The sequence below is a fragment of the Panthera tigris genome, chromosome B4 (genome assembly GCF_018350195.1).
Source record: "Panthera tigris isolate Pti1 chromosome B4, P.tigris_Pti1_mat1.1, whole genome shotgun sequence".
Classification (NCBI taxonomy): Eukaryota; Metazoa; Chordata; class Mammalia; order Carnivora; family Felidae; genus Panthera; species Panthera tigris.
The window spans coordinates 135,461,970-135,486,674 of NC_056666.1; the positions used below are offsets into that span (position 1 = coordinate 135,461,970).

A 24,705-nucleotide genomic window follows, 5' to 3' on the forward strand; every position below is an offset into this window, starting at 1 on the left:
GCCTGTCATTTTCAGATGAGGACACTGAGGCACAGAAAGGGAGGGTGACCTGATTCCAAAGCCCACACTCCTTGTACTCCACACCCCCGTCTGTAGAGAAGGGAGGAGGTTTCTCTGTCCACATCGACAGGAAGTAGGATGGCCCTGGAGGCCCAGACTTCTGGCTCCGGACAGATGCCTAACCTCCCTGCACAGGCTGCTGTGGAAATGCTCTGTGCAGGGCACAAGGGTCAGGGGGCATTTTTGGCACTTCCTAAAGATGCCCGCAAACTCCCTCGTTCCTGCACTGCCCACCCCCCAGCACCGGTTATCCCCAACTTCAACTTATCCATGACACGGTGGAACGGAAACCTCATGTCAGTATCACTCAACGAAAAATCTCTACCACTTGCCAGGAAGTGAAGGCATCACACGAAAAACAAGCAAGCAAACAAACAAACAAACAAAAACGGCAGGAAAATCCAGCAAAGACCTTCCACTCTGTTGAGACGTTGGTGCCTGCTGGAGGTTCGCGGTCCCGCGTGAAAAGGGGAAAGATAGTATCACAGGATCCCAAGGCGCTAAGAGGGCGACTGCTACTTGTCGCTGACTTAAGGGATGGGAAGGAACGGAAAGGGAGAGGTTTCTCTCCAGGACGTGCAAGGCCACTTGGGGATGGAAAGTGTTCCCTCCTCCGCCGACCTGGGGGCAAGGTCCTCTTCTCTCCTCCGCCCCCGCCCTGCCTCCCTGCCTCCCGAGCCCAGACCCAGGAGCGCCCCCTCCCCCCTCCCCTCCCTCCCCTCCCTCCCCCTCTCCCCCTCCCCTAGCGCTCTGGCGGCCCCTCATTTGCGTGGCCCGAGGGGGCGGGGCTGCCGGGCTGACGTCACGCAGGGACTGCTCGAGCCGCGGCGTGGAGGCCGCCCCGGGAGCGCGCGCGGGCGCCGGCGGTGCAGGGCGGGCCGCGGTCCCGGAGCGGGACGGCCGCCCGCGGCGCGCGCGGACCCGAGAGCCCCCGCGCCGGGCCCCCGGAGCGCCGCCGCTATGTACGACCCCAGGCGCGACTGGAGCCTGTCCTTCGCGGGCTGCGGCTTCCTGGGCATCTACCACATCGGGGTGACAAGCTGCCTGAGCGAGCGCGCCCCGCACCTCCTCCGCGACGCGCGCATGTTTTTCGGCTCCTCGGCCGGGGCGCTGCACTGCGTCACTTTCCTCTCTGGGATGCCCCTAGGTATGTCCCGGGCCACCGCCGCGGCTCCGCGCGGGGACGGGTCGCGGGGCGCCCGGTGGAGCGGACATTGGACGCGGACACCGCGGAGTGCATTCCCGGGGCCCCTGCCCGGACAGAGGCTTCCTCCGAAGTGTCCTCTCGCCCGGCGCCGGCGGGTGGCTCATTCGCCAGCCTGGGAGGGGGACGCGCCTGGGGTTGGCTGCCGTGGGCGTGGGAACCCCGAGCGCATCCCCACCCCAACCCCGCCCTGGCGCCCGGGCTTGCGGGAAGCCCTTCGCCCCGGGACTGAGAGTGGGCTCCTCTGGAGCGACGCGGAGGAGGGAGCAGGACCGGGGATGCGGCGTCGAGGGTGGAGCTGGCCCCTAGGGTCCCCATCAGCTCACAAAGCTTTGGGCGATTTGCCCTGGGTCCGGAGCAGGGCGGGCCTGCCCCCGGGAGCAGGGCGTTGGCCTCCGACCCGGGGTGGGAGCCTTCTTCGCTCTGGCGACTACAGGGATTGGAGACATCCCCCCTCCGCCCCACCTCCTGGGGGCTGGATGGCCTTTCAGGGGGAGGACAACCCTCCAGAGTTTTCCTGGGCAGGTTTGCTGATCTGAGGTTAAAGGGACAAGGCGGGGTGGGGCGCATGTTTTGTGTGTGTGTGTGTGTGTGTGTGTGTATTGGGGGAGTGCTAGATATCGTTCCTAGGGGCTGGGGTAGATCCCTGGACATCCCCCATGCCTTCCTTCCACCCACCCCCACCCTGCTCAGTGCCGCTGGAAATGAGGTGCTGTGCATTTGAATCTTGTGCTAATGAAACATCTGTGTATGTGGGTAGTTGTGGGAGGGACAGATGTGGAGCTTGTGCCCAGCTGGGCCAAACTAGGGTGTGGCCTGGGGTTCTGAGCCAGGGGACAGGACCTGGGACTGGTGGCAGCTAGAGCTGTTGGCCCCCAGAGATCCCCAGACCGGAAGACCGCGCACCTCACTGGCCCCTGCTCAACTTCCTTAGCAGTTTATTCTTTGCCTTTCCCGGGAATGGGGACTGTTAGACTCCACCAGCAGGGAATGACTTTGATCCCGGTGGCCAGGAATCCCCTGCAATTAGATAGGATCAGTGAGCAGGCCTTGGGCTGACTGGGAGGTGGGGATTAGGAGAGAGGCCCCAGCTGGCTTCTCCACTGACAGGGAGGGGAGCAAAGGGCAGGAATTGTGGCCTCAGGGAGGATTCGTGTGGCCACATGGCCAGTCTGCACACTCTGGGCTTCGGGGGGTGATAAAAGACGGCCTTTGTGTGTCAAGGTGGCCTGTGCTGACTCTAGTATAGAGAGGGTTCCTAACTGGCAGAGGACAGGTGCAGTCCTGGTCTGTGCCCTGTAGAACAGGGAGAGGCTTGGGGACCACCAGATCCTTGGAAAGTGGGGTCTGGAGGTTTGGGCAGGAGCCCTGCTTTAACCTCCTGTCTCACTTGGGGACCACTGAGGAAAGTTTCCTAGGGCTGCAACTTGGAAAGAGTTCCCGTGAGTGCTTCTAAGCCAGGTGCTCGGCAGGAGAGGCAGGCAGAATGTGCCAGCTGTGTGCAACTTTGCCCCTTCCACCTGGGCTCCGTGGGGCCACGCATGTCGGGAGAGTTGAGTTGAGGTCAGAGGTGGGCCAAGACGGGCTGGCTTATGTCTGTCCTTCCGCATCTCAGGATTTATGACCCAGGGGTCGGGGTGGGGACTCGTGGTCCTGCAATGCCAGCACCGTGCAAATCGGCCAGAGCGGTCCAGGCCACTGAGTGAGGCTGGACGGAGCACGAATGTGGCCCATGCCCACTGGACAGCGGTAATCCTGGTGTCAGAGCCTGAAGATTAAATCTAGTCCTTTACGAGGAGCCTTCTCTGGGTTGAGTACCTTACAGATGGTAGTGTATCTAATCCCCTCTGTCCCCAAAGTGAAAACGTGCGCAATCTGAGACGGAGAGAGGCAGTGAAGCGACTTTCTGAGGTCGCTCGGCTAGTAGGAGCTGGAGGCAGGCTTCGCACTGGGGCCCCAGCCTGCACTCATTCTCTGCTTCCTGCAGTGTTAGGTAGGTCCTTTGTGCTGACGCTCCCTTCCTGAGGAGTTCCCGCTTCGGGCTTTGGGGGCGTGTAGGTGAGAGCGAGCTCCCCTGGGCCTCTGGGGGCCTGTTCCCGTGGCGGGAACCTGGGCCCGCAGTGTCCAATAGAAAGACAGTGCAGCTGCGTGGGCTGTTTCACATTTTCCCAGCCGCCGAGCTGAAAACAAGCGAAAGATACAATTGAAATTAAAATGTCATTCATCCCAATACAGCCAGCCTATCATTTTCACTTTTGCAGCTAACCGATATAAAAACATTATTAATGACATCTTTTATTAGATTTTTGTTGTTTTTGTATGAAGCCTTTGAATTCCGGTGCGTCGTTTATACATCTCGGATTGGACTGAGCCGCGTCGGAAGGGCTCCATAGCCGCATGTGGCTGCCATATTCGTGCAGGACTGGAAAACGGTTGGCAGCTTCCTTGCCGCCTGGTTTCTGGTCACTGCCATCTCCACGGGGCACCATCCCTTGTATGTTTGTGTCTTGCCGCCCCCCAGACAAGATCGTGCATGTGCTCATGGGCCTCGTCTATGCTGCCAGGAGACGGAACATTGGCATCTTCCATCCGTCCTTCCGTGTGACTAGCTACATTCGAGAACATCTCCACAGACACCTGCCAGCCAACGTCCACACGCTCGTCTCTGGCAGAATGTGCGTCTCACTCACCAGGGTGTCTGATGGGGAAAGTGTGCTGGTGTCTGATTTTCAGTCCAAAGACGAAGTTGTGGATGTAAGCAGTTTGCTTACCCGGGGGATTGTCCAGTAAGATTGGCTGCAACCCAGGGAGGGCTGTCATAGGCCACTGGCCTCGTTTCTTAAGACGCAGGGGAACTGGATTAGGGGGGATGCTGGTTGGCTTCCTGCCCCCATGGTGATGTTAACTGGGTGTGCCTCTGGTGGTCTGGTCCTAGCATAGGTGAACCTTGGATGCCCGCAGTCAGTTTCAGTTTCAAATACTACCTGCCCCCCTTCAAGACTTGGCTCGTGACCACGTCTTCCAAGGATCCCTATCCCCACGATGTGTGTTCCTCGATGAGCACATGTGGAGTAAGGTCCCACGAGGGTGGGATTACTCACCTCTGGCCTAAGGGTCTAGCTCGGAGAAGATCTCTTACTGTATCAAAATCCTGTTTATTTATTTATTTTTCTTTTCTTTATTTAACTTTTTTTTTTTAATGTTTATTTATGTTTTGAGAGAGACAGAGACAGAACGCGAGTGGGTTAGAGGCAGAGAGAGAGGGAGACACAGAATCCAAAGCAGGCTCCAGGCTCTGAGTTGTCAGCACAAAGCCCGACGCAGGGCTTGAACTCACGAACCGTGAGATCGTGACCTGAGCCGGAGTCGGTCGCTCAGCCGACTGAGCCACCCAGGCGCCCCTATTTATTTTTCTCTTAAATGTTTATTTATTTTTGAGAGAGACAGAGACAAAGCGTGAGCAGGGGAGGGGCAGAGAGAGAGGGAGACACAGAACCCGAAGCAGGTTCCAGGCTCTGAGCCGTCAGCACAGAGCCCGACGTGGGGCTCGAACCCCTGAACTGTGAGATCATGACCTGAGCTGAAGTCGGATGCTTCACTGACTGAGCCACCCAGGCGCCCCTCAAAATCCCATTTAATTTGGCTGATGCCTTTTACAAGAGTTACTTGGACTACATTGCACTTAATGTGCCCCATAGGAGCCAGCAGCCTGGCACGTGTAACCAGCAGCATCTCAGCAGCCAGGATCAACCTCTGTTTAGCCTTGTTACCAGAAGCCTTGTCTAGATAGCCAACACTGGCCCGTGCTCGCAGGAGCCGGGTTCTCTCAGGGGGTCGGTCCTGCTTCCCGCCCCATGGCTCCATGCTATTCAGTGTGCTGGTTGGACCCCCAGCATCAGCAGCACCTAGAAGCCTGTTCAGGTGGTAGGTTCTCGGGTGCCTCCAGCCTGCTACGTCAGAATCCTGGGGTAGGCCGTGGAGTGTGTGGGCAGCATGCTTTCCACGTGATTCTAAGGAAGGTCAGCATTTGCAAAGCCCCTGTCTGGTGTCTTCCCTGTCAGTCAGCGACGCTGGGTCCCGTCTGCGAGGGCCCCGTACGGCTCTCTCCCGTGGGGAAAGGGACAGGAAGTTGATACCCACAGTGTTTTAGGAGCTTATCCTTAGGCCTGAAACACAAGCGTGAGGGTTCGTTTGTTACCCATTCAGCTCGTTCATGAAAGCACCCCATCTCCAAAGAGCATTCTAGGCTTGCTTCTCTGTCCATTTGAAGAAGGCTCATGCTGGCCCAGGGGAATCGAAGACAGGCTGTTCTGGCCTGTAGTTACACTTCCTTTTGTCTCCTCAGGCCTTGGTTTGTTCCTCCTTCATCCCTTTCTACTGTGGCCTAATCCCTCCTTCCTTCAGAGGCGTGGTGAGTCTGCTTTGTTTTTTTTTTTTATTTTTTATTTTTTATTTTTTTTAATGTTTATTTGTTTTTGAGAGGGAGACAGAGCATGAGAAGGGGAGGGGCAGAGAGAGGGGGAGACACAGATTCCAAAGGAGCTCCAGGCTCTGAGCTGTCAGCACAGAGCCCGACGCGGGGCTCAAACCCACGAACTGTGAGATCATGACCTGAACTGAAGTCAGGCGCTTAAGCAACTGAGCCTCCCAGGCACCCCGAGTCTGCTTTTATTTATTTATTTATTTATTTATTTTTTAATGTTTATTTATTTTTGAGACAGAGACATGTTTGTTTATTTATTTATTTATTATTTATTATTTACTTATTATTTATTATTTAAATAATGTTTATTTATTTTTGAGACATGCTCCAGAGCATGAATGGGGGAGGGTCAGAGAGAGAGGGAGACACAGAATCCGAAGCAGGTTCCAGGCTCTGAGCTGTCAGCACAGAGCCCGACGCGGGGCTCGAACTCACGGACCGCGAGATCATGACCTGAGCCGAAGTCGGCCGCTTAAGCGACTGAGCCTCCCAGGCACCCCGAGTCTGCTTTTATTTATTTATTTATTTTTTAATGTTTATTTATTTTTGAGACAGAGACATGTTTATTTATTTATTTATTTACTTATTATTTATTATTTAAATAATGTTTATTTATTTTTGAGACATGCTCCAGAGCATGAATGGGGGAGGGTCAGAGAGAGAGGGAGACCCAGAATCCGAAGCAGGTTCCAGGCTCTGAGCTGTCAGCACAGAGCCCGACGTGGGGCTCGAACTCACGGACCGTGAGATCATGACCTGAACTGAAGTCAGACGCTTAAGCGACTGAGCCTCCCAGGCGCCCCCCGAGTCTGCTTTTAAACTAACTGCACAGCTCCTGCCTGCAGAGCACTTTCTCCAGGCAGCCTGGGACCCGTCCCCAAATGCAGAGTCTTGCTCTCTTGGCCTTTCAGACAGAGGTTCCCTAGCCATAGCCCCCTTCTAGGCTGCCCGGGGAAACAAAACCACCTTCATGTAGAATTAATTATCTGCCTACCCGGAAGGTAAGCTGATTCACTTAATCTTTGCCAGAGCACCAAGGATAGGTCCCCAGTGCCCCGGTTAAAGTATAAGATGCGTAAGGGTCTGTTACTTGCTTAAGGTAGTGCTTTATTCTTAGGGCTTGAGGGTTTTAGCCCACCGTGGGTCCGATTCTGCCCTTTGAGGCCCATGGCTTTGGGCAGAAGCTGCCAACAGGGCTTTGGATTTGGTTCCATTCCACAAGTATGTGTTTTGGTCCATTGCTGAGCCCTACTTGGGATGGGGAAACACAGGCCGAGCTGTCTGTTCTGCAGGCTCTGGACTAGATCCTGGGCCCCTGGCAGCTGCCTTCTGGGCCACGTCGTGTGTGTGTGTGTGTGTGTGTGTGTGTGTGTGTGTGTGTGTATGTATATATGTTAGTTTTTTTTTAAACTATTTTTTTAATGTTTATTTATTTTTGAGAGAGGCAGAGCACAAGTGGGGGAGGGGCAGAGAGAGAGAGGGAGACACAGAATCCGAAACAGGCTCCAGGCTCTGAGCTGTCAGCACAGAGCCCGACGCGGGGCTCAAACTCACGGACCGTGAGATCGTGACCTGAGCCAAAGTCGGACGCTTAACCGACCGAGCCACCCAGGCGCCCCAATATGTTAGTTTTTTTAATGTGTATTTATTTTTGAGAGAGAGACAGAGTGCAAGTGGGGGAGGGGCAGAGAGAGAGGGAGACACAGAATCTGAAGCAGGCTCCAGGCCCCGAGCCGTCAGCACAGGGCCTGAGGCAGGGCTTGAACTCACAAACCATGAGATCGTGACCTGAGCCGAAGTCTGCGCTCAACTGACTGAGCGCCACGGGTGCCCCTAAGGCGAGCATCTCTTCATGCCTAAGATGTGGCTGAGCATGGGCCGTTCTCTGTACTTGTTTAGGCCTCGGGAAGGATTGGCTGGGAAGTCTTCCGGCTGTGATATTTGAAGGCCTTCCCCTACGGGCACAGACAGCTGAGCTGTGATGGCCTTGGATTTGGGAATCATTCTAGACTTCACTTTGATGGGTGCAGACTTTGTCCAAATTGTACCAAAACCTGCCTGCGCCAGCCTAAAGTTGTGGGAGGATATGGATGTAGGGAAATTGATGCCCACAGTAGCTGATCCCAGATGCCACTAGGCCGTGGGTACAAAGAATGTTTTTCTGGCTGCCTTGATCCCAGGTTCATGGCCATTTAGGTCTCCAAAGCTCCTCAAGGTGCTTGTCCTGATTTTCCAAGCAGCAAGAGGGGTCTGGAATCTAACCCATGACCTCTGTCACTTTCATGGCAGGGTCTACATCATACTCTGTCTCCAGCACACACAGAGCTCCTGCCCAAACAGATCCCTTTCATGCAAATTATATGGGCACACCTAGAGGTGGCCTCCTGGGCTTTAGACTTGGCCAGCACAATGTGGGCTGGGCTCCAGCCTCTGTCCGCCTCGTTGCCAGGCACTTTTTGTGCGGTGCACAACAGGATACAGCAATCCTGAGTGCCAGCCTAGAGCCTGGTCTGGCATAGAAATGTTCGATGAGGATTTGTTGACAGAAAGTTTCCAGAACGTTGTCTTCTCACCATACCAGCCTGAGGCTCTGAGAGGCCTCTCCCCATAATCTGAAATACACATAAAACACCAGCCCGGAGTTTCTGACGCTATGTCCTTTTCTCTTCCCCATAAAAGCGATACGTGGATGGAGGAATAACTAACAACATCCCCTTCTTTGATTCCAAAACGACCATCACCGTGTCCCCCTTCTTTGGGGAGTATGATATCTGCCCTAAAGTCAAGTCCACAAACTTTCTTCACGTGGAATTAACCAAGCTCAGTTTGCGCCTCTGCCCAGAGAATGTCTACCTTCTAATACGAGCGTTACTTCCTCCAGATCTCAAGGTGAGTTGGGGGCTGTGTGTTTTGGGGGTGCAGCTCTTCTCTGCTTCCCCATTTGCCAGGATAGCTAACAATGGCTCTTTCCACAAACGGAATCAGATCCCTCCCCTCCCTCCCCTCCCCTCCCAGCCCCCCCTCCCCCCAGTGAAAAGGAACTCAGGGAAGAGTGTCCGTCCTGGGAGCTCAGTGCTGCCCCACTCTGACCCCTGGAATCACCTGGGAAGATTTAAACAGCCCTGTAGCTCAGATCCCACCTCCAAGGGGCTCTGATTCTTACTTGCAAGTGTGGTCAAGAACCACACCACATTTGGTGGTTTAATGTTTCTCGATTGTTGTAGGAGGTTTCTTCTCCCTGATATTAAAACAAACAAACAAACGAAAAACGAAAACAGAAAACCAAAACGTAAAACGTGTAAACCCTGGACACGAAAGGTTCTCTGGGGAGAAGGAAGGCTGTGTGTAGGCTGTTGTGTGGACAGTGTGAGCTCCAGGCGAAAAGGGGAGGCTGTACGTTGGTTTGCGTGTGTGGTTTGTATTCAGAGGAGTAGAGACGGCTGCCGTTAACTGTCCCAGTGACAGCTGGAACGCGCCCCGGTATTTGTTAGGGTGGAGGCTGGTCTTGGGACGGAGGGGGCCCGGAGAAACCAGCCCCCGTCATGCCGGGCCACCGGCAAAGGCTCCACGGAGGGGATGTCCTCTGAGCCCAGCCTTGCATGAAAGTGGAACCTTTGCTTTTTCAGAGCACAGAGCCCTTTGTCCAGCGTCTCTGGGGCTGTGCTGGGCCACTGAGCAGCTCGGAGTGGGGAGGGTTCTTCTGTTTGTCTCGGGAGCCTTTGGAACGGCCCCCTCCACTGCAGTGACCTTACTTGATGTGTTGCCAGGTGCTTGGAGAGATATGCCTTCGCGGGTATTTAGACGCCACCAGATTCTTGGAAGAGAATGGTACGTATGGGCGAGGTGGGGGGCAGACGTGTCCTTCTTAACAAGCTTTTCGTTAGCAGTCAGCAGCTGGAGGTTGAAGTTAGGTAGAAACTCAGGGCTGAGCGTCTTCACTTCGCAACTTGCTTACCCCGCATGTTAGCGCTCTGAGAGAGGAAATCTCTGTCCCATTTTACAAACGGGGAGATGGATGTGAGCCAGGGGCCACACTGCACTCACTGAGCGGCAGGGCTGGGGCGGGGACACTGGGTGTCCCAGTTCCGGGGCTCTCTCCTTCCTTCGTGCCACCTGTCTGAACAGCAAAAGCCGTTCTGTTCGTTTTTCTTTTCTGCTTGAACTATTTTGAACGTTTTGGTAAACAAGAGAGGAAGTTAAGCAAGGTTTCCGGCCCTGAGCCCCAAGTTGTCTCCAGCCAGGTGTGGGTCACACCCTCAAGGTCAGCTGACGTCCTTTCTGGGACGGGTTCCTGCCTTTGGGTCATCTGGCTGGTCTGGGCTGTGGGAGTTGGGCTCTCGCAATATTAGATGTATTTGGAGCTATTTTTCTTGAATACTAAACGTTGGTTCCTGGGGCGCCTGGGTGGCTCAGTCAGTTGAGCGTCCGACTTCGGCTCAGGCCGTGATCTCACAGTTGGCGAGTTTGAGCCCAGCGTCAGGCTCACCACTGGCAGTGCAGAGGCCGCCTTCGGGTCCTCAGTTCCTCTGTCTCCCTCTCTCTCTGCCTTTGCCCCGCTTGCGCCCTCTTTAAAAAAATAAAAATAATAGAAGTACGTACGTTTTCTGTATGGCTTCTCGGAATTAGTCTTTGGCCAAGACCAAGGAGAAGTCATGGTTAAAAGGACATACACGTATCTGTCCACTCAGAAAGCGTTGACTGTATACCTTCTAGGTGCCAAGCTATTGGCTCTGTGCCGGGATGCCACAGTGAATAGGCAGATGTGGCCCCTGCCCTCCTAGAGTTTAGTCTGGTGGTCAGGCGGGCAGATAAGTAAACGGAAGGATGACGTGTGCCGAGTGCCCTGATAGGAAGATACAGGATGCCGTAGGATCACGCAGGAGGGATCTGCATGGCCTGGGGGAAGGCATGGCTTCAGGAGGATGTCAATCATGTTGCAACTCGGGGATGGATGGGAGCGTCCTACGCACGGGGGACACGAACAGGAGGCTTGCAGACCACAGAGAGCGTGGTTGGTTGGAGGATGGGAAGAAGGCGCACGTAGCTGGAGTGGCAAGGGGTGGGGGACGCTGAGAGGTGGGCAGAGAGGGGGGAGGGGCAGGGCTGGGCCTGGCTGACTCTTGACGCCTGCAGCCGTGGGGAGCCACTGAGGGCTGCTGAAGCAGGAGTGAGGGAGGTCAGCAGAGGGCTTTGGCTGCAGGTGGAGAGGGCAAGATGCTGGTCTCTGGGGGACTGGCGAGGCCCGAGAGGACAGGGCTCAAAGGTGACCAGTTAGAGATTCAGGAAGGGGAAGAATCTGGAACGAAGTCCCGGGTTCTGGCTTTAGCAGCCTGGGCAGGGGATGCTCTGTCCCCCGGTTCAGGGCTCTCAGGAAGGGGAGGGAACGTGTTCTTTGGGAAGGGTGGCCTGCTCCTGGCGGGCCGGGTGGGTGTGCAGTGCCCCAGGGACATTTTTGGCCACTTGTGCTGGAGGCAGTTGATGTCAGGGCCCCAAAGTGCCGGAGAGCCGTCTGGGCTGGGGACGGAAGTTGGAGGGAACCTGGGAATCGGTGACAGCAGCAGACCCCTTAGGGTCGCACTCAGGTGATTCGGTGACTTTCCTAACTCGGTGACTTTGGACAAACCACCTCCCTCCCAGGGCCTCTGTTTCTCCATCTGTAGCAAAGGGAGTTTGGATTAAGAATGCCCAGGTTGGAGTCTTGGTAATTCCAAAGCCTGGCATTTGCAGCTTCTGTGCTGGGTTTGAGTCTAAAGATCTAAGTGGGGCCCTCAGCCAGGCTGGCCCGGGTAGGGGTTGTCCTCTGGGAACAGATTATTATGAAGTTCCTAACTCAGGGCCCACAACACAGGCTTAGCCGGTGGTTCAGTTGTTACCCGTTAATTAGAATTCCCGTTTTACCTTCATGCCCCCTCGTGTGGCTGTGGAGCCCACACAGCTAGTGGGTGATCAAGCCAGAGCCAGCCAAACTCACATCTCTCTGGCTTCAAAGCCCCACCCTTCTTTCTCCCTGGCAGGGAACGCCTGTCCTCGTGGATCCCCGCCTCGCCTCGTACTTGGCTGGCAACAGGCCTACGGCCCGTGGCTTTGCCCGCACGTCGTTCTGTGGGTGGGTGTGTGAGCAGTGACCCCGGCCGCCCAAGTTCACCCGGTGCCTGGTTTCCCACACCCTTGGTAGGCATCTGCAGCGGGCCTCGGCAGGGCCTGAGTTTATCTCCAGAAGAGTGGGGCTTCCTCGTGCCCCCCTCGGAACACACGAGGCCGGGGTCTCCCCCGAGGGCGGCTGCCTGGGGGACGAAGATGGAGGGAGACGAGCTGCTGGACCACCTGCGTGTCAGCATCCTGCCCTGGGACGAGAGCATCCTGGAGACCCTGCCACCCAGGCTCACCACAGGTACCGGCAGCTCGGGTGGCGGGATGGCAGGCGGTGTCGTTTCCCGTGACAGCGACCCAACGGGCTTCTTTTCTGTGTGTTGTGGAGGAAGGTGACCCGGCCCTGCAGGAGATGGAGAGGGCGGGGTGTGGGGGCCCCGCTCCTGGTGCAGGCCCATCACCCACCTCGGGCACCTTGCTCAGTCTCTCTTCCCGTGGGGTCATGGCCAGAGGGAAGCTGACTCCAGCTGTTTTGAGTACCAGGCACACTGGATTTCCGGGGGCCATGGGAGTGGGTCTGTTGTTTCAGAACCGCTCTTTGCCTGCCCACCCGTCTCAAAGCCTTCTTTTTTGAGGATCCCCCGCCCCGGTGTTTCCCTGCCTCCCCACAATGTTGAATCTCCGTTGGGTGGTGATATTTTGTTTTTAAGGTTTTGTAATGTTTTTCTTTATTTTTGAGACAGAGACAGAGCATGAGGGGGGGGAAGGGCAGGGAGAGAGGGAGACACAGAACCCAAAGCAGGCTCCAGGCTCCGAGCTGTCAGCACAGACCCCGACGCGGGGCTCGAGCTCACAGACTGTGAGATCGTGACCTGAGCTGAAGTCGGACGCCCAACCGACTGAGCCACCCAGGCGCCCCAAGTGGTGATCTATTTTTATCACATCATCAACTATTAGGTGGACAGGAGTGCACAAGCCAGCTTCAGATCAGGCACTTGGGGAAATTCAAAGACAGAGGGGACATCATCCCTTGCCCCAAGGCACCAACACCCCTACTGTGATAACCGTGCAAGCCAGCAGCTGCCTGGGTTAATGTGATCTGAGGTGTCGTGAGGTCATTACAAAAGGGTGACAGCAGGTGGCTTAGTAGGTTAAGTGTCTGACTCTTGCTTTTAGCTCGGGTTATTATCTTGTGGTTTCAGGAGTTCTGGGATCTGTGCCGGCAGCACGGAGCCTGCTTGGGATTCTCTCTCTCTCCGTCTCTCTCCGTCTCTCTCCCCCTCCCCCACCCGTACTGTTTCTGTGTCTCTCAAAATAAATAAACAAATTCAAACAAACAAAAACAAAAGGAGGGGAGGGGTAGCAGGCCAGGGGGTTCCAGGCAGAAGGAAGCAGAGCGCGGCTGTAGGTCCAAAGAAAAGTTCATAAAGTCGATGGGGTATTTGGGAACTTTGTGTATCCCACCAAAACTAGCTATTGTTAAAAATGTTTTTAATGCTTATTTATTTTCGAGAGAGAGAGAGAGCGAGAGACAGACAGACAAAGTATGAGCAGGGGAGGGGCAGAGAGAGGGGGAGACACAGAATCCGAAGCAGGCTCCGGGCTCTGAGCTGCCAGCACAGAGCCCGACGTGGGGCTCGAACTCATGAGCCGTGAGATCATGACCTGAACCAAAGTCGGACGCTCAACCGACTGAGCCACCCAGGCGCCCCTGAAAATGGTTCTCATTTAAAAGAGAGTTGTTCGTTGGGAACCCTTTATCCTGTGGGCTATCGAAGGGCTCTTCTGGGCTTACTCCTCGTTGGATCTCATTTGTGAATGCGTCTGATTCTTTGTACGCCAGGATTTGTGTATTTCACAGAAATTCCAAGCACTACCTGGACAGGTGGTTTGGTGTTCACGCTGGTGGGAGGCACGCCTCCAAATTGTATTTTTCAGCTCTGAGTGAAGCAATTAAAAGCCAGCAGAGATACATGAGCAAGATTTGCAACTCCTTGCCAGTTAAGATCTTGTCCTTTGCGATGCTGCCTTGTACGTTGCCCGTGGAATCTGCCATTGCTCTGGTCCAGAGGTGAGCATTTTTGTGTGGCTTCGTGCCTTCCTCCCACGTGCGCGTCTTCACCCGTGGCCTGGCTCCTGGTAGAGCGGGATGGAGCTCCCTGTCTGTGAGGAGCACCCCGAAAGGTGCCTCGCTTTTCTCGATGAAGAGCCCCCCTCTTTTCTCGATGCTTTTCTCGTTTGCTCCCTCTTGTAGGTCTGTGCTTTTCATTTGGGGATTTTATTCATGGTGTGTCGGGAGGGCATGAGGCAGACTCTTGAATTCAGGGTATTTGTTTCACGTCTGCTTTCTTCAGATTCCCGTTGGCGTTTACGGTCTTTTTAAGGGGGTTGGTCGGCATGGCCTTCCGTCCACCTTTTAGAGGCCAGACCACCCTTCAGAATCCAGCTCAGTCCTCTTGTCCTTGGTGAACCTGTCCAGATCCCTTCCCCGCTCTACTGAATTAGCCGTCTGCTCCCCGACGCCTCTGCCCTGGGGTGGGGTCTGATCAGGCGTTTACAAAGCCCACCACACGGGTCCTTTTGGTGACCTGGGCGTCAGGGGCCGGGGGAGTCTGCTGGGCTCGAACACAACCCTGGGCTACCTTGGCCACGAGATCCTCTGCATAAGCTACAGCGGGCACCTTGCCCCAAGGGGGAAGCCTGGCAAACCAGGACCTTTTTCTTTTATTTCCACGTGTACCCCTGGAGCTTTCTGGAGCCCAGAAAGCAAGCCCAGAGTGACCTAACTTTGCTCTAGAGCTTTTACATCGGTTTGTCTTTGGTTGACCGTCCCTAATCCACCTTCTGGGATTGATCAGATTAGAATTAGAGGAGTGCCTCTGGCGGTTTACCTGGACAAAGGGCATGGTGGTAAGATACCCGCCTTCGGTTTTTGTTTTGTGTTTGTTTGGGCTCGTTTTCATGCTGATACGTGTGTGTGCTTTGTGTCTGTGTCTTGGTTTTATCCCTGCAGACTGGTGACGTGGCTTCCAGATATTCCTGAGGACATCCGGTGGCTACAGTGGATCACCTCGCACGCGTGTTCTCAAGTGGTGACGCATCTCTTCCCCACGCGCCAGGTAGATGATTTGGTTGTGGGTGTGTGGGTCTGGCAGGCACCCCTTTCATCTGGAAGCGGGGGTGTGTGTGCCTAGTCACGTAGATTCTCGTCGGACCTCTGACTTGCCGGTCAGAAGGAGGAGGCCCGGGGATGGCACGCAGTGCAGGCTGGTGGGTGAGCTGGTCTGCGTGAGGAAACTGATGGGCTCTGTTGTGCCCGTGGGCGTCCAGTGGGAAGTGTCCAGGTGGCTGGGAGGGCCACAGGCTTAGAATCCCAGGATGGTGACATCACGGGGACGCCGTGGCTTTGGACACCACCACCCGGAGGCGCCCAGAGCTTGCACGGTGGGGCGCTCAGCTTTGGCTGGTGGTGTCCCTCCATCCTTGCCGAGACTGAAGACCTGAGTTAGCGTCCTTCATGTGTTTCAGACCCCAGGTACTGGCAAGCAGCCAGCGGCCTTCCCCGGGGAACATGAGGGCGTTTCTAGCCTCCTGGCTCCCTAGCGGACCTGCACACCTGTGGACGTCCAGTAGGGGCCAAGCCGCTCAGCAGCGCCACCCTCCTGTCCGGCCTGGCCTTTTGGGGCTGGGATTGGGCAAGACCCCTACTTCCCTACCCTCCGAGGGCAGATGAGTTTCTGAGTCATTTGAGGAGACAAGTTTAGGACGTCCTCTCATAGATGCTAGGCCTTTCTGATCTTTGCATGGGTACTTGCACGCTGGCGTCTAATGCTCCAGTGTCTGTGACGCGTGGGGTCCTGCCTCTGTGCCGAATTTACAGATTGTTGAAACCAAAAGCGATGTACTGGGTTTACGAAAAGCCAGGCTCAGGCTAAGCTGCTTTAGGGTGTGTGTGTGGTGGTCGGGAGCATAAGGAAGTCTGATATGTGAGTTCTTGTGTCTGTTAGCTCATCTGGCTGGGAAATGGCAACGGGAAGCCCGGTGGGGAGGGGCATTGCCAGCTCCGTCTTGTAGCCCTCCCAGTGCAGGGTTCCTCCCACAGCCGGTGTCGTGACAGGTGGTGGGAGACTTGTGGCTGGGGGCTGGGCTGCCCGTTGTGCAGTCTTGGGGGCTGCAAGGAAGAGAAACGTGATCCCATCTCCCATAGAGGAGGTGGTCAGTGGGGGGGGGGGCGTGGGGGGGCAGCCTTCTCCAGGGAGGGCGCTGCTGGTCATGGCCATTAAAAGGCGGTAACTGACTCACGTTTTGGAACACTTTTTTGCCCTAGCCTAAATATGTGATAAGAGTTTCGCATAAAATAGACAGGAATCTTATTATCTGTTGCATTATAGGTTATGTGAATCAGTGAGGTGTTAGCAAGCCTTAGGAAAAATCCGGTGCACAGACGGGCATCCCCGGCCCCCAGGCAGGAGCCCAGCACAACAGAAGGGGCTTGTGGTCCGTGCCCCTTTTTCCTCAATGGCCCCTTCCTGCTTCTGTACTCCCAGAGCCTCGACAGAGACAAAGAGACAGGGACCTACCTTCTCCCCAGGTGTGGTTTGTCAGCAAGGACAGAGTAATGTGACTCAAGGTGAAACGTGTTTTCATTTATGCATTCGAGTGGAACAGAAAAGAAACTGATCGGCTCAAAATCCTCAGCATCGGCTCACAAAGCTGCAGCCGTCACCTATGCTGTGTAAGCACGTTGCAGCTGAAGAACCAGCAGGTTCAGACAGAGCACTTCCTTGCAAACACATCCCCTTGAAAAGAGAATGTGGTTCTAGGAACAGCCTCTGGGTGAGCCTTGAGCTGCCATGAGACTGGGACCTCCCAGGCAGACTCCTTGTGAACATTCGGGGCCACCGCCCAGCGCACAGAACCCCGCTTTGTGGCTCCTTGCTGGGTCCTTGTGTCTCCAGGACGTGGGCACCGAGGCTCCTGTTCTGAGAGCGCTTTGCCCCCTAAGTGAGGCAAGGGCTGGTGAGCGCTAGGTTCTCCCCGCCTCTTGAGCCCCAGAGCAAGGCACTGTCCCCCTTGCTGAGCTGGCCTGGGGGTAGGAGAGGCCGGGTCCACACCCACCTGGGCAGTTTGGAGCATACCCTCACACCTTGCCCTGAGCCCCCGATTCTCAAGTTTCCCGATCACCGCAACTGTTAACAGCTGGTAGAATGACATGCAACTTATTTTCTTACTACTTTCTGAAATGGTTCAACCTCCTGAAAATGAACACGTGTTTTATCATTTTTAGAAAATCTGTGCTAAGACAAAGAAGGATAATATTCTTTTAGAAACGGCCAAGGCTCCACTCACCACCTGTGCCTTAAATGCCACCCCACTCGCACCCCCCACAGGCCCTCACCTCTCCGGCACTGCTGAGGGTTCTTCTCAGCGCGGAAACACATTCTGAAGTTCCTACCACCTTAGCAAACGAACCCCTTGCTCCTTATATGGTACATTTGTGCTCTGGAATTTTCCACCGTCAGGAATCATCACTGTGTAGTCTACTGAATGCCAGGGAGCCACAGTCTTTATTTGGGGAACAGATAATGAAACTTGGTGCAGAGCATGAACCTAGTCTTGGTTTCACCATGACAACAGCAACAACAACAAAAGGTGTGCATGTGGGTCTATGGAGAAAAGACTGAAAGCACATTCACCAGAAGCACTGATGGTCGTGATCATTACGCTGTTATCTGTAATCGTAGTTTATTTGCTGCACTTGTGTTTTGCAAATTTCTATGGTAAATACTTATCACTTCCACTGGAAAAGATCTCCTAATAAATGTGACGTTGAAACGTTTTCCGTCGTGTCTGCGTCCTTTCCCAGAAGCCCTGCTTTCGTTTTTCTTCCCTTGAGCCCCTTCAAATGCCCCCCCTCCCCCAGGTTTATGGCCCCGCCAGCCAGGTGGTCTCCACATGGACCCTATCCTAGACACTGGCCCAGACCCTCCCCTAGAGTCCCTCTCCTTCTGGGACCCCAGACTGTCCTGAGTGCTGGGCTGGTCCCCAAGGTTCAGCCTTGCCTGCTGAACTGAGAGTTCACAGCTGCATCTGGGGGCCTCACCTTGAGGAACCCCCCCAGTCTCTGAGCCCACCTGGCCACCTCCACTGGCCATTCCTCGGCTACTCACCAGTATAACCCTCCAGTGCACAGCTGCCCTGTGCCTGTCAGATTCCAAGTCACCTGAGCTGGGCACCAGAGACTCCTTGAACCCCTTCTCCCCCGCCCCCTCCAGCTGGTCCCAATCTTGCCGGACTATGGAACCCAGCCTCTTGTCCTGAGCCTACTCACTGGAGCCCATGCCCGGCGGGTGCCGTGTGGGGCCACACGCTCCCGCGAAGCGCCAAGGCTCACCTCTCCTGACCTCGGGAGTAGCCTGGATCCAGGTCGGAGCCTGCTCCCCTCTGGCTGCCTGCCCGGATCCTAACAGTCGTGTTCCAAGCTAAGAAGTGAGTGACCTCTATGGGCATCTGTGGGGAGACCCAGTGTCCCTTCCTCATGACCTCTGAGACTTGAGGTTTCATTTTATTAAGGGAGCCAGTGTAGTCACTAAACTGCATTTCGACTACTCACGGGGCCAGATCTATCCTTCGTGAACCAAGTTTCTCAAAAGCTGGTGTCCTTGCGGGTATCACCAAGGGATGTGATCAGTTAGGTTAGTCTGGGTCAGGTGGCCTTTAACAAAGATTCCCCCAGAAGGTTGACTTCTTATACTGCATACCCATCAGACTTGGCTGGCCTAGCCCGAAACTGTCCCCCCATCTGGAGGGTCACTGATGGCAGCGACAGTGGGAAAGGAATATGGTGCTCAAACGTTGTCATCCAGAAGTGAGAACTATCCCTTTGGCCTTCAACCTGTTGACCAAAGCAAGTCACATGGATAGGGGCGGGGAAATGCTACTCTACCTTTTGCCTGATGAACACTGTCACCGAGGGCCGAAGAGCCTCAAAAACCAGAACCCAAAGTCTCTATGACCCAATCAGTTCAGGAAACCCCGGCTTCAAGAAAGTGAGATAGAGGTACTTACTGCAGGACTTCTCAGAGCCTTCAATATGTTAATGTGCATTCTGACTGTCAGACACAGTGTTTGAGGATAAAGCTGTCTGTGTTCCTGATGTGGCTTCTGTCACTCTGTCACCAGTGCCTTGTACACAATAGGCTCTTGAATATTTGGCTCAGGACTCATTGCCGTCTGCAGGTCAACCTCATGGATTACCTTTGAGAAGACAATAATGGAGGAGAAAATGCAGGAAGATGTAGTTTATCCAGTGTCTGCAGTGAGCCAGGCCCCACGCTTTAGCTCATCAAGGCCTCAGTATACCGCCATGCCTTAGGAACTGCTATCATCCCCGTTTTCCAGATGAGGAAACAGGAACTGGCAGAAGGAATTCTGAGCAAGTGTCCAGCTTGTGTGGCTTGTGCTTAAAGTCTGCTCCTAGATCCACCAATGGCCTCTTGAGTCCGAGCTGGGCTTCAGGAGATACCAATAGACTCACTTTGGCGGTCAGGGACAGGTTTCCTGAACCCCAGGAGCGGGGTGGGTGGGTGGAGGGGGAGATGGGTAGGTCAACCTGCAAGGGGTGCTGGGAGGTTAGGACTTGGCCCTGGCAGCGCTGGCTTGGGTTTCTTCCCAGGCAAGAAGGGGAATGTGGTCTCCAGGGCCCCTGGGGACTTGGGGTGCTATTTAAATGGGAGAGAGTGTCAGGAACTCTGGGAGGGGGCGGGGGGGGGGGAGAAGAAAAGGAGTTGAAATGATACTGTTATCAGAAGGGAGAGGACACATAATATGGTCCCTCTTCCCCCATCCCATCACTCAGCTGTTTCTTCCTGCTTTCATCACTACATTTGGCTACTATTTACGACATGGTTTTGACGGAGGGGAGGGGGCTGCTTCCTCCACCGAGGGGCGAGGTGAAGCCCCGTGGCCATCCGGTTCTCCGCCCCTGGCCCGTGCCGGGGGGACGGGGGGTGTCCCCGCTAGCACTTATGGGCTCGGTTGAATGGACGATGGTCGTGCACCCACGGCACACCCAGAGCCTTGTGCTGTGCCGGGCGTTGTCACGCTCCCTGATTCCTATCCCGAGACGTGGTATGACCCTCCCCTTCCCTTTACCAAAGGGGGACAGCCCTCGGGGGCTTCCGCGACTGTTAGGACCCGGGCGGCCGGCCGGAGGGGGGCAGGCGCCGACCCGGATCTGTGCTACCCCCGAGGCCAAGGGAGGCGAGCCTAGGCGGCTCGCGGGAGCGTGGGGCCCGCACAGCATCCGCCGGGCCGGGGCGCCAGGAGGACTAAGGGAGGACCCTGGCTGAAGCCCCGGCGCACCCACCGGCGGGTTTGCTCTTTCCCGGGGGCGACTCCGGACTCCCGCTGCCTGGGATCCTCACTCCGACCCGCGCCCCACGCGCCAGCAGCTACGCGGGCGTCTTTGGAGGCTCCGCGCTTGCGCAGTCTCCAGGCCGCGGGACTTCCCGGGGTCCGTGCGAACATCCGGGTCATGGGCTCCTAAGGGCCAATGAGCGGAAAGACCGTGAGCCGGGGGCGGGTTATCATGGCTGCCCCCAGGGCTCCCCGTCCGAGGGCTTGTAGGCGTCGTACTGACTGACGGCTCAGCCACCGCGGGCCCGCCCTCTGCCCTCGCCAGCCGTGCCGCGTTCGGGTCCGGGTAGCTCTGCGAGGCGGCGGCCGGAAAGGGAGCCATGGGGACAGTGCACGCCCGGGTAAGAGGCCCAGCGACCCGCGGGCCGCGTGACCTCTGGGCAGGCACCGCGGGGAGACGCTCTCGCCGCGGCGCCCGGGGTTCCTCCCAGTTGCGGGGGCGCCGGGGGCGGCGCGGCCTGCAGGCCGGGTGGAAGGAGGCCGCAAAGACCGCCGAGCAGGAGACCGGGCCCCAGAGGAGGGACGTGACTTGCCCAAGGTCGCTCAGCGAGGCAGTGGCCCCGAAGGGACTAGCGAGCTTTCCGTGGTGACCTGGAGCAGAGCAATAAGTCTTTCTCTGCACGACCTGACTTCTCTACCTTCAGCCGAGCCGGGTTACCGGTCGGCTTCCGCAGGCTCCCGCTCAGCCCCTGCCGGGGGCGCGGTGGACCCTAGAGCAAGTATCCTTTGAAGACCTCCGGCCCAGACCCGTCTAGAAGCCTGCCTTTCTCCTGCTTAACGGTGCAGAGACAGAACCTCTCCATGCTTTAGTTACCCCTTTTAAAGTGGAGGCGGGAACAGTACTTTCCAGTGTGTTGCGAGAATTAAGACACGATAGGTGAAGGTCCTTGGGTCCTTGGTGCGTCCTGCCTGCTGGCCAAACTGCTCTCCTTGGTCCTAATCTTAGCTGAGGGCCAGAGAATGAGTACTTGGCCCAGGTCACACTTGTTAGAGCCTCAGAATGTTCCAAAAGTGAGACCTCCCAGCCTTCAACGGTACTTTTATCCTACGACACGGATTGTTTCACTTGTCCTGCTCAGAAGTTTCCCGTAGTTGGCCGTGAGCTTCCCCAAGTATTTCGCACAGGCCCCCTCGGCTTGGCCCTGGGAGTTGGACTTCACTCGGCCTCACAGATCACGCGTTCAAATGAAACACCGTGGCTGTGCTGACACACTCCTTGCCCTGTACCTGCTGTTCGGGGGCTCCTGGCTCCCCCACCCCCACACTCGTTCCCCCCTCCCCCCGCCCCGGGACACAGTCCCATCTTCTAGAGCTCAGTTCAGGCCACTTGCTACATACACCTCCTCCTTATCTGGCCTCATTTGGACGCGCTGCCTTCCTTGATCTTGTTCCTGTGCCGCCCGTTTGAGCGCTGTTTGGATTTTTGCCTTACCCTTTTCCAGTCTAAGTTTCTAGATGTTTCAACAGGAGCCGCATCTGACTTGGTTTGCATCCCTCTCCAACAAAGCAAACGTTCCGCTCATTTATTACCCTAACATTTACCGGCGGTCTGCTAGGTGCCTGGCATGGCTATAGGCGCTGGCGATTCAGAAAACAACGACAAAAATCTCTGCTTTCATTGAGCTCCTTTGACGCTAACGTTGCTGCTCCTTTGATTCATGTGTTGGCAAGAAATGTTCTTTGATTTGAACGGCACATGCCACCGGCCAGTGTTATTTGAACGTTTCGGTCAGGATTCGCAGCGAGAAGGCATTTTATGTTTGGCGGGTGGTGTTTACTATAAATATCAGTCTTGTTTTCTTATTTTTCTTATTTTTTAATATTTATTTTTGAGAGCGCGTGCGCCGTCTGCGTGGGGGAGGGACAGAGAGAGAGAGAGAGAGAGAGAGAGAGAACAAATGGGGGAGGGGCAGAGAGAGGGAGAGAGACAATTCCAGGTAAGTTCTGCTCTGTCAGTGCAGAACCTGATACGGGGCTCGTACTCACAAACCATGAGGTCATGACCTGGGCCAGAGTCGGACACTCAACTGACTGGGCCACCCAGGTGCCTCCAAAGTTTGACATTCTTTTTTTTTTTTTTTTTTTTAATTTTTTTTTTTTTAACGTTTATTTATTTTTGAGACAGAGAGAGACAGAGCATGAACAAGGGAGGGTCAGAGAGAGAGGGAGACACAGAATCAGAAGCAGGCTCCAGGCTCTGAGCCATCAGCCCAGAGCCCGACGCGGGGCTCGAACTCACGGACCGCGAGATTGTGACCCGGGCCGAAGTCGGACGTCTAGCCGACTTAGCCACCCAGGCGCCCCCAAAGTTTGACATTCTGATTAAAGGGTATAAATGGGAGTGGCAGATCTTTGGTAGACCATATTTCATGCTTTGAAATTTCAGGAACTGTAATGGAATTTTTTTTTTTTTTTTTTTTTTTTGCGTAATGGGCTATGCACCTTGTGCGTATTTGCTAAGCATTCAGATCGAATAGAGTGACTCCGTGCATATGTTCCTAACCATAGTATATACTCTGCACAGTTTGCACAAATTTAATATACTTTTTTGCACTGTGTAAACTTAAATACAGGAAGCATATTTGTGAAATGGTGCAGGTGAAAAGTTACTTTTTCAATTAGTTAACATTTTGAGAAATACAGTGATGATTCAGTTTTTTGAAATATTGCACAACAGGGGCACCTGGGTGGCTCAGTCGGTCAAACGTCTGACTTCAGCTCGGGTCACGATCTCCCGTCTCGTGAGTTCAAGCCCCGCGTGCTGTGCTGACAGCTCAGAGCCTGGAGCCTGCTTGGGATCCTGTGTCTCCCTCTCTCTCTGCCCCTCCTCCTATCTCTCTCTCTCTCTCTCTCTCTCTCCCCCTCTCTCCCTCTCTCCCTCTCCCTCCCTCAAGAATAAACATTAAAAAAAATATCGCACAACGAAAACAAAAAGATGACGATATGAAATAAATGATCTATTCTTTGTCCAGCGTGGTCTTCCCTTTTCACTCACGTAAATATCCCGCTTCAGCCGCTGTGAGGCAAGGGCTCGGTCTGTCTTGCTCACTGCTACATCCCCGGCTGTTAGCCCAGTGCTCAGCAGGCAGTAACACAGACTTCCAGAACCTAGAGGTGTCCCACTACGGGAAGGGCAGGTTCTGCCCCAAGAAGCCTGGCTCACATACATGACACTTAAGGCAGATCGTTTTAGGGAGAAAGTTCTTCTCCAAGGTGCGTGCAGACGTGCGCGTAAGGGTCAGGGCAGTGGTGGGGGTTGAACTTGGAGGAGCAGGTGTGGGCCTTCTGGTGGCGGTCGCTCGCACGCCCTGCTAAGGAATCTCGTTGGATTCTCTGTCTGCAGGCACTCTTGAGGGCCATCACAGTCTTTTAGAGCAGGAGTGGAAAAGAGGACGTGCCAGGTCGTTCCCTTTCCAGAGAACCGGTGACGTGCTGGAGGAAGGACGTCCCGACGAGAGTCTGTCTTGTGCCTGGGAAAAGGGGATGGTGTCCCAGAGTCTCCGTTGCGGCACACGCTGCAGAGTCCAACGCTTCTGTGCGCTTTGAAAGCACCTGTTTGTAGGGAATTGGTGGAGCAAGGAGCAGCCAGATGCTGGGTAGGACAGTGTTCCTCCAAATCTGCAAATTTGTGCATTTGCCCGGTGCCACACTGGCCCTGAATCCATACCCAGGAGGGCCTGGGAGTCCCCGTAGTTAGGCAGGTCCCCATATTAAACATGTAATACCGTGTGTGTGTGTTCTCAAACATTCTGTTGGATTATCATGGCCCCCTGGAAGTCCTATACCAGGCACAGCCTGTGCAGTTCTTACTTCGAAGTTGCTTTAATGCTTTTGAGACGATGTCAGTTCAGATTGCAGCAAGTGACTGCTTTCTGGCACATTTTACGAACATATGCAGCTCCTTTTAATGTGTGAATGAGACTTTCAGGGCGCAGCAAAATATGTTTTAGCAACTTGGTCTGCCAGCGTACTTATCCTATCCTAGGCTGTATCCAATCTGGATGAAAAAAATTAGGGTAATTTCTATAACACCAAAACAATTTGTTTTATCTTTGATAAATGTGGCATCTTATTTTGAACTACTTTTTTCTTGAGATGGGCCTTAGGTACCCAGAACCGAACAGCCATAGTCGCATAGACCTCAGTTCGTGACACAGTCATGAGTAATACACTGGCCACCAAGGGCTCACTGCCTATCCGGGGCTTGTACGTCAGCAGTATTTACATCTGCCTTGTTCTCCCCAGCCTCCACTCAACAGAGGGCAACACAGTACCGAGCTTTCTGGAACACCATCTAAAGACAAAACTCAAAAGACTAAAAAAAAAAAATTTTTTTTTAAGTTTATTTATTTATCTTGAGAGAGAACGAGAGGAGAGGGGCAGAGACAGAGAATCCCATGCAGGCTCCACACCATCAGTGTGGAGCCGACGTGGGGCTCAAGCTCCTGAA

The 24,705-nt window shown here is 54.9% G+C and overlaps 2 protein-coding genes and 1 long non-coding RNA gene across 7 annotated transcripts in view; 2 read left to right on the forward strand and 1 right to left on the reverse strand.

Annotated features, from left to right (window-relative positions):
- The first annotated feature begins 1,011 nt into the window (after window positions 1-1,011).
- Window positions 1,012-17,676, forward strand: PNPLA3 (patatin like phospholipase domain containing 3). Of its 4 annotated transcripts, XM_042993488.1 has the most exons (10): window positions 1,012-1,207; window positions 3,786-4,018; window positions 5,610-5,675; window positions 8,427-8,636; window positions 9,515-9,575; window positions 11,923-12,138; window positions 13,776-13,908; window positions 14,851-14,956; window positions 15,366-15,372; window positions 16,229-17,676. In XM_042993488.1, the coding sequence occupies exons 1-10, from the start codon at window positions 1,021-1,023 to the stop codon at window positions 16,243-16,245; spliced, it is 1,236 nt and encodes a 411-aa protein (XP_042849422.1). In that variant the 5' UTR covers window positions 1,012-1,020; the 3' UTR covers window positions 16,246-17,676. The 4 variants fall into 4 exon arrangements, with proteins under 4 accessions (XP_042849422.1, XP_042849423.1, XP_042849421.1 ...); XM_042993489.1 differs by lacking the exon at window positions 15,366-15,372; XM_042993487.1 differs by lacking the exon at window positions 15,366-15,372 and having other exon boundaries at window positions 16,385-17,676.
- On the reverse strand, window positions 3,040-20,301 carry LOC122240493. Of its 2 annotated transcripts, none has more exons than XR_006220296.1 (3): window positions 20,206-20,301; window positions 18,906-19,094; window positions 3,040-3,444 (listed from the first exon to the last, which is right to left on the reverse strand). It is a non-coding gene; the product is annotated as an uncharacterized LOC122240493 (long non-coding RNA). The 2 variants fall into 2 exon arrangements; XR_006220297.1 differs by lacking the exon at window positions 3,040-3,444 and adding an exon at window positions 15,933-16,008.
- A 91-nt stretch (window positions 20,302-20,392) lies between these two features.
- SAMM50 (SAMM50 sorting and assembly machinery component) overlaps window positions 20,393-24,705 on the forward strand; it is a 33,007-nt gene continuing 28,694 nt past the window's right edge. The window contains exon 1 of the mRNA XM_042993490.1: window positions 20,393-20,596. Within this exon, the coding sequence (XP_042849424.1) occupies window positions 20,576-20,596 (21 nt within the window). The 5' untranslated portion in view covers window positions 20,393-20,575. The remainder of the gene's footprint in view (window positions 20,597-24,705) is intronic.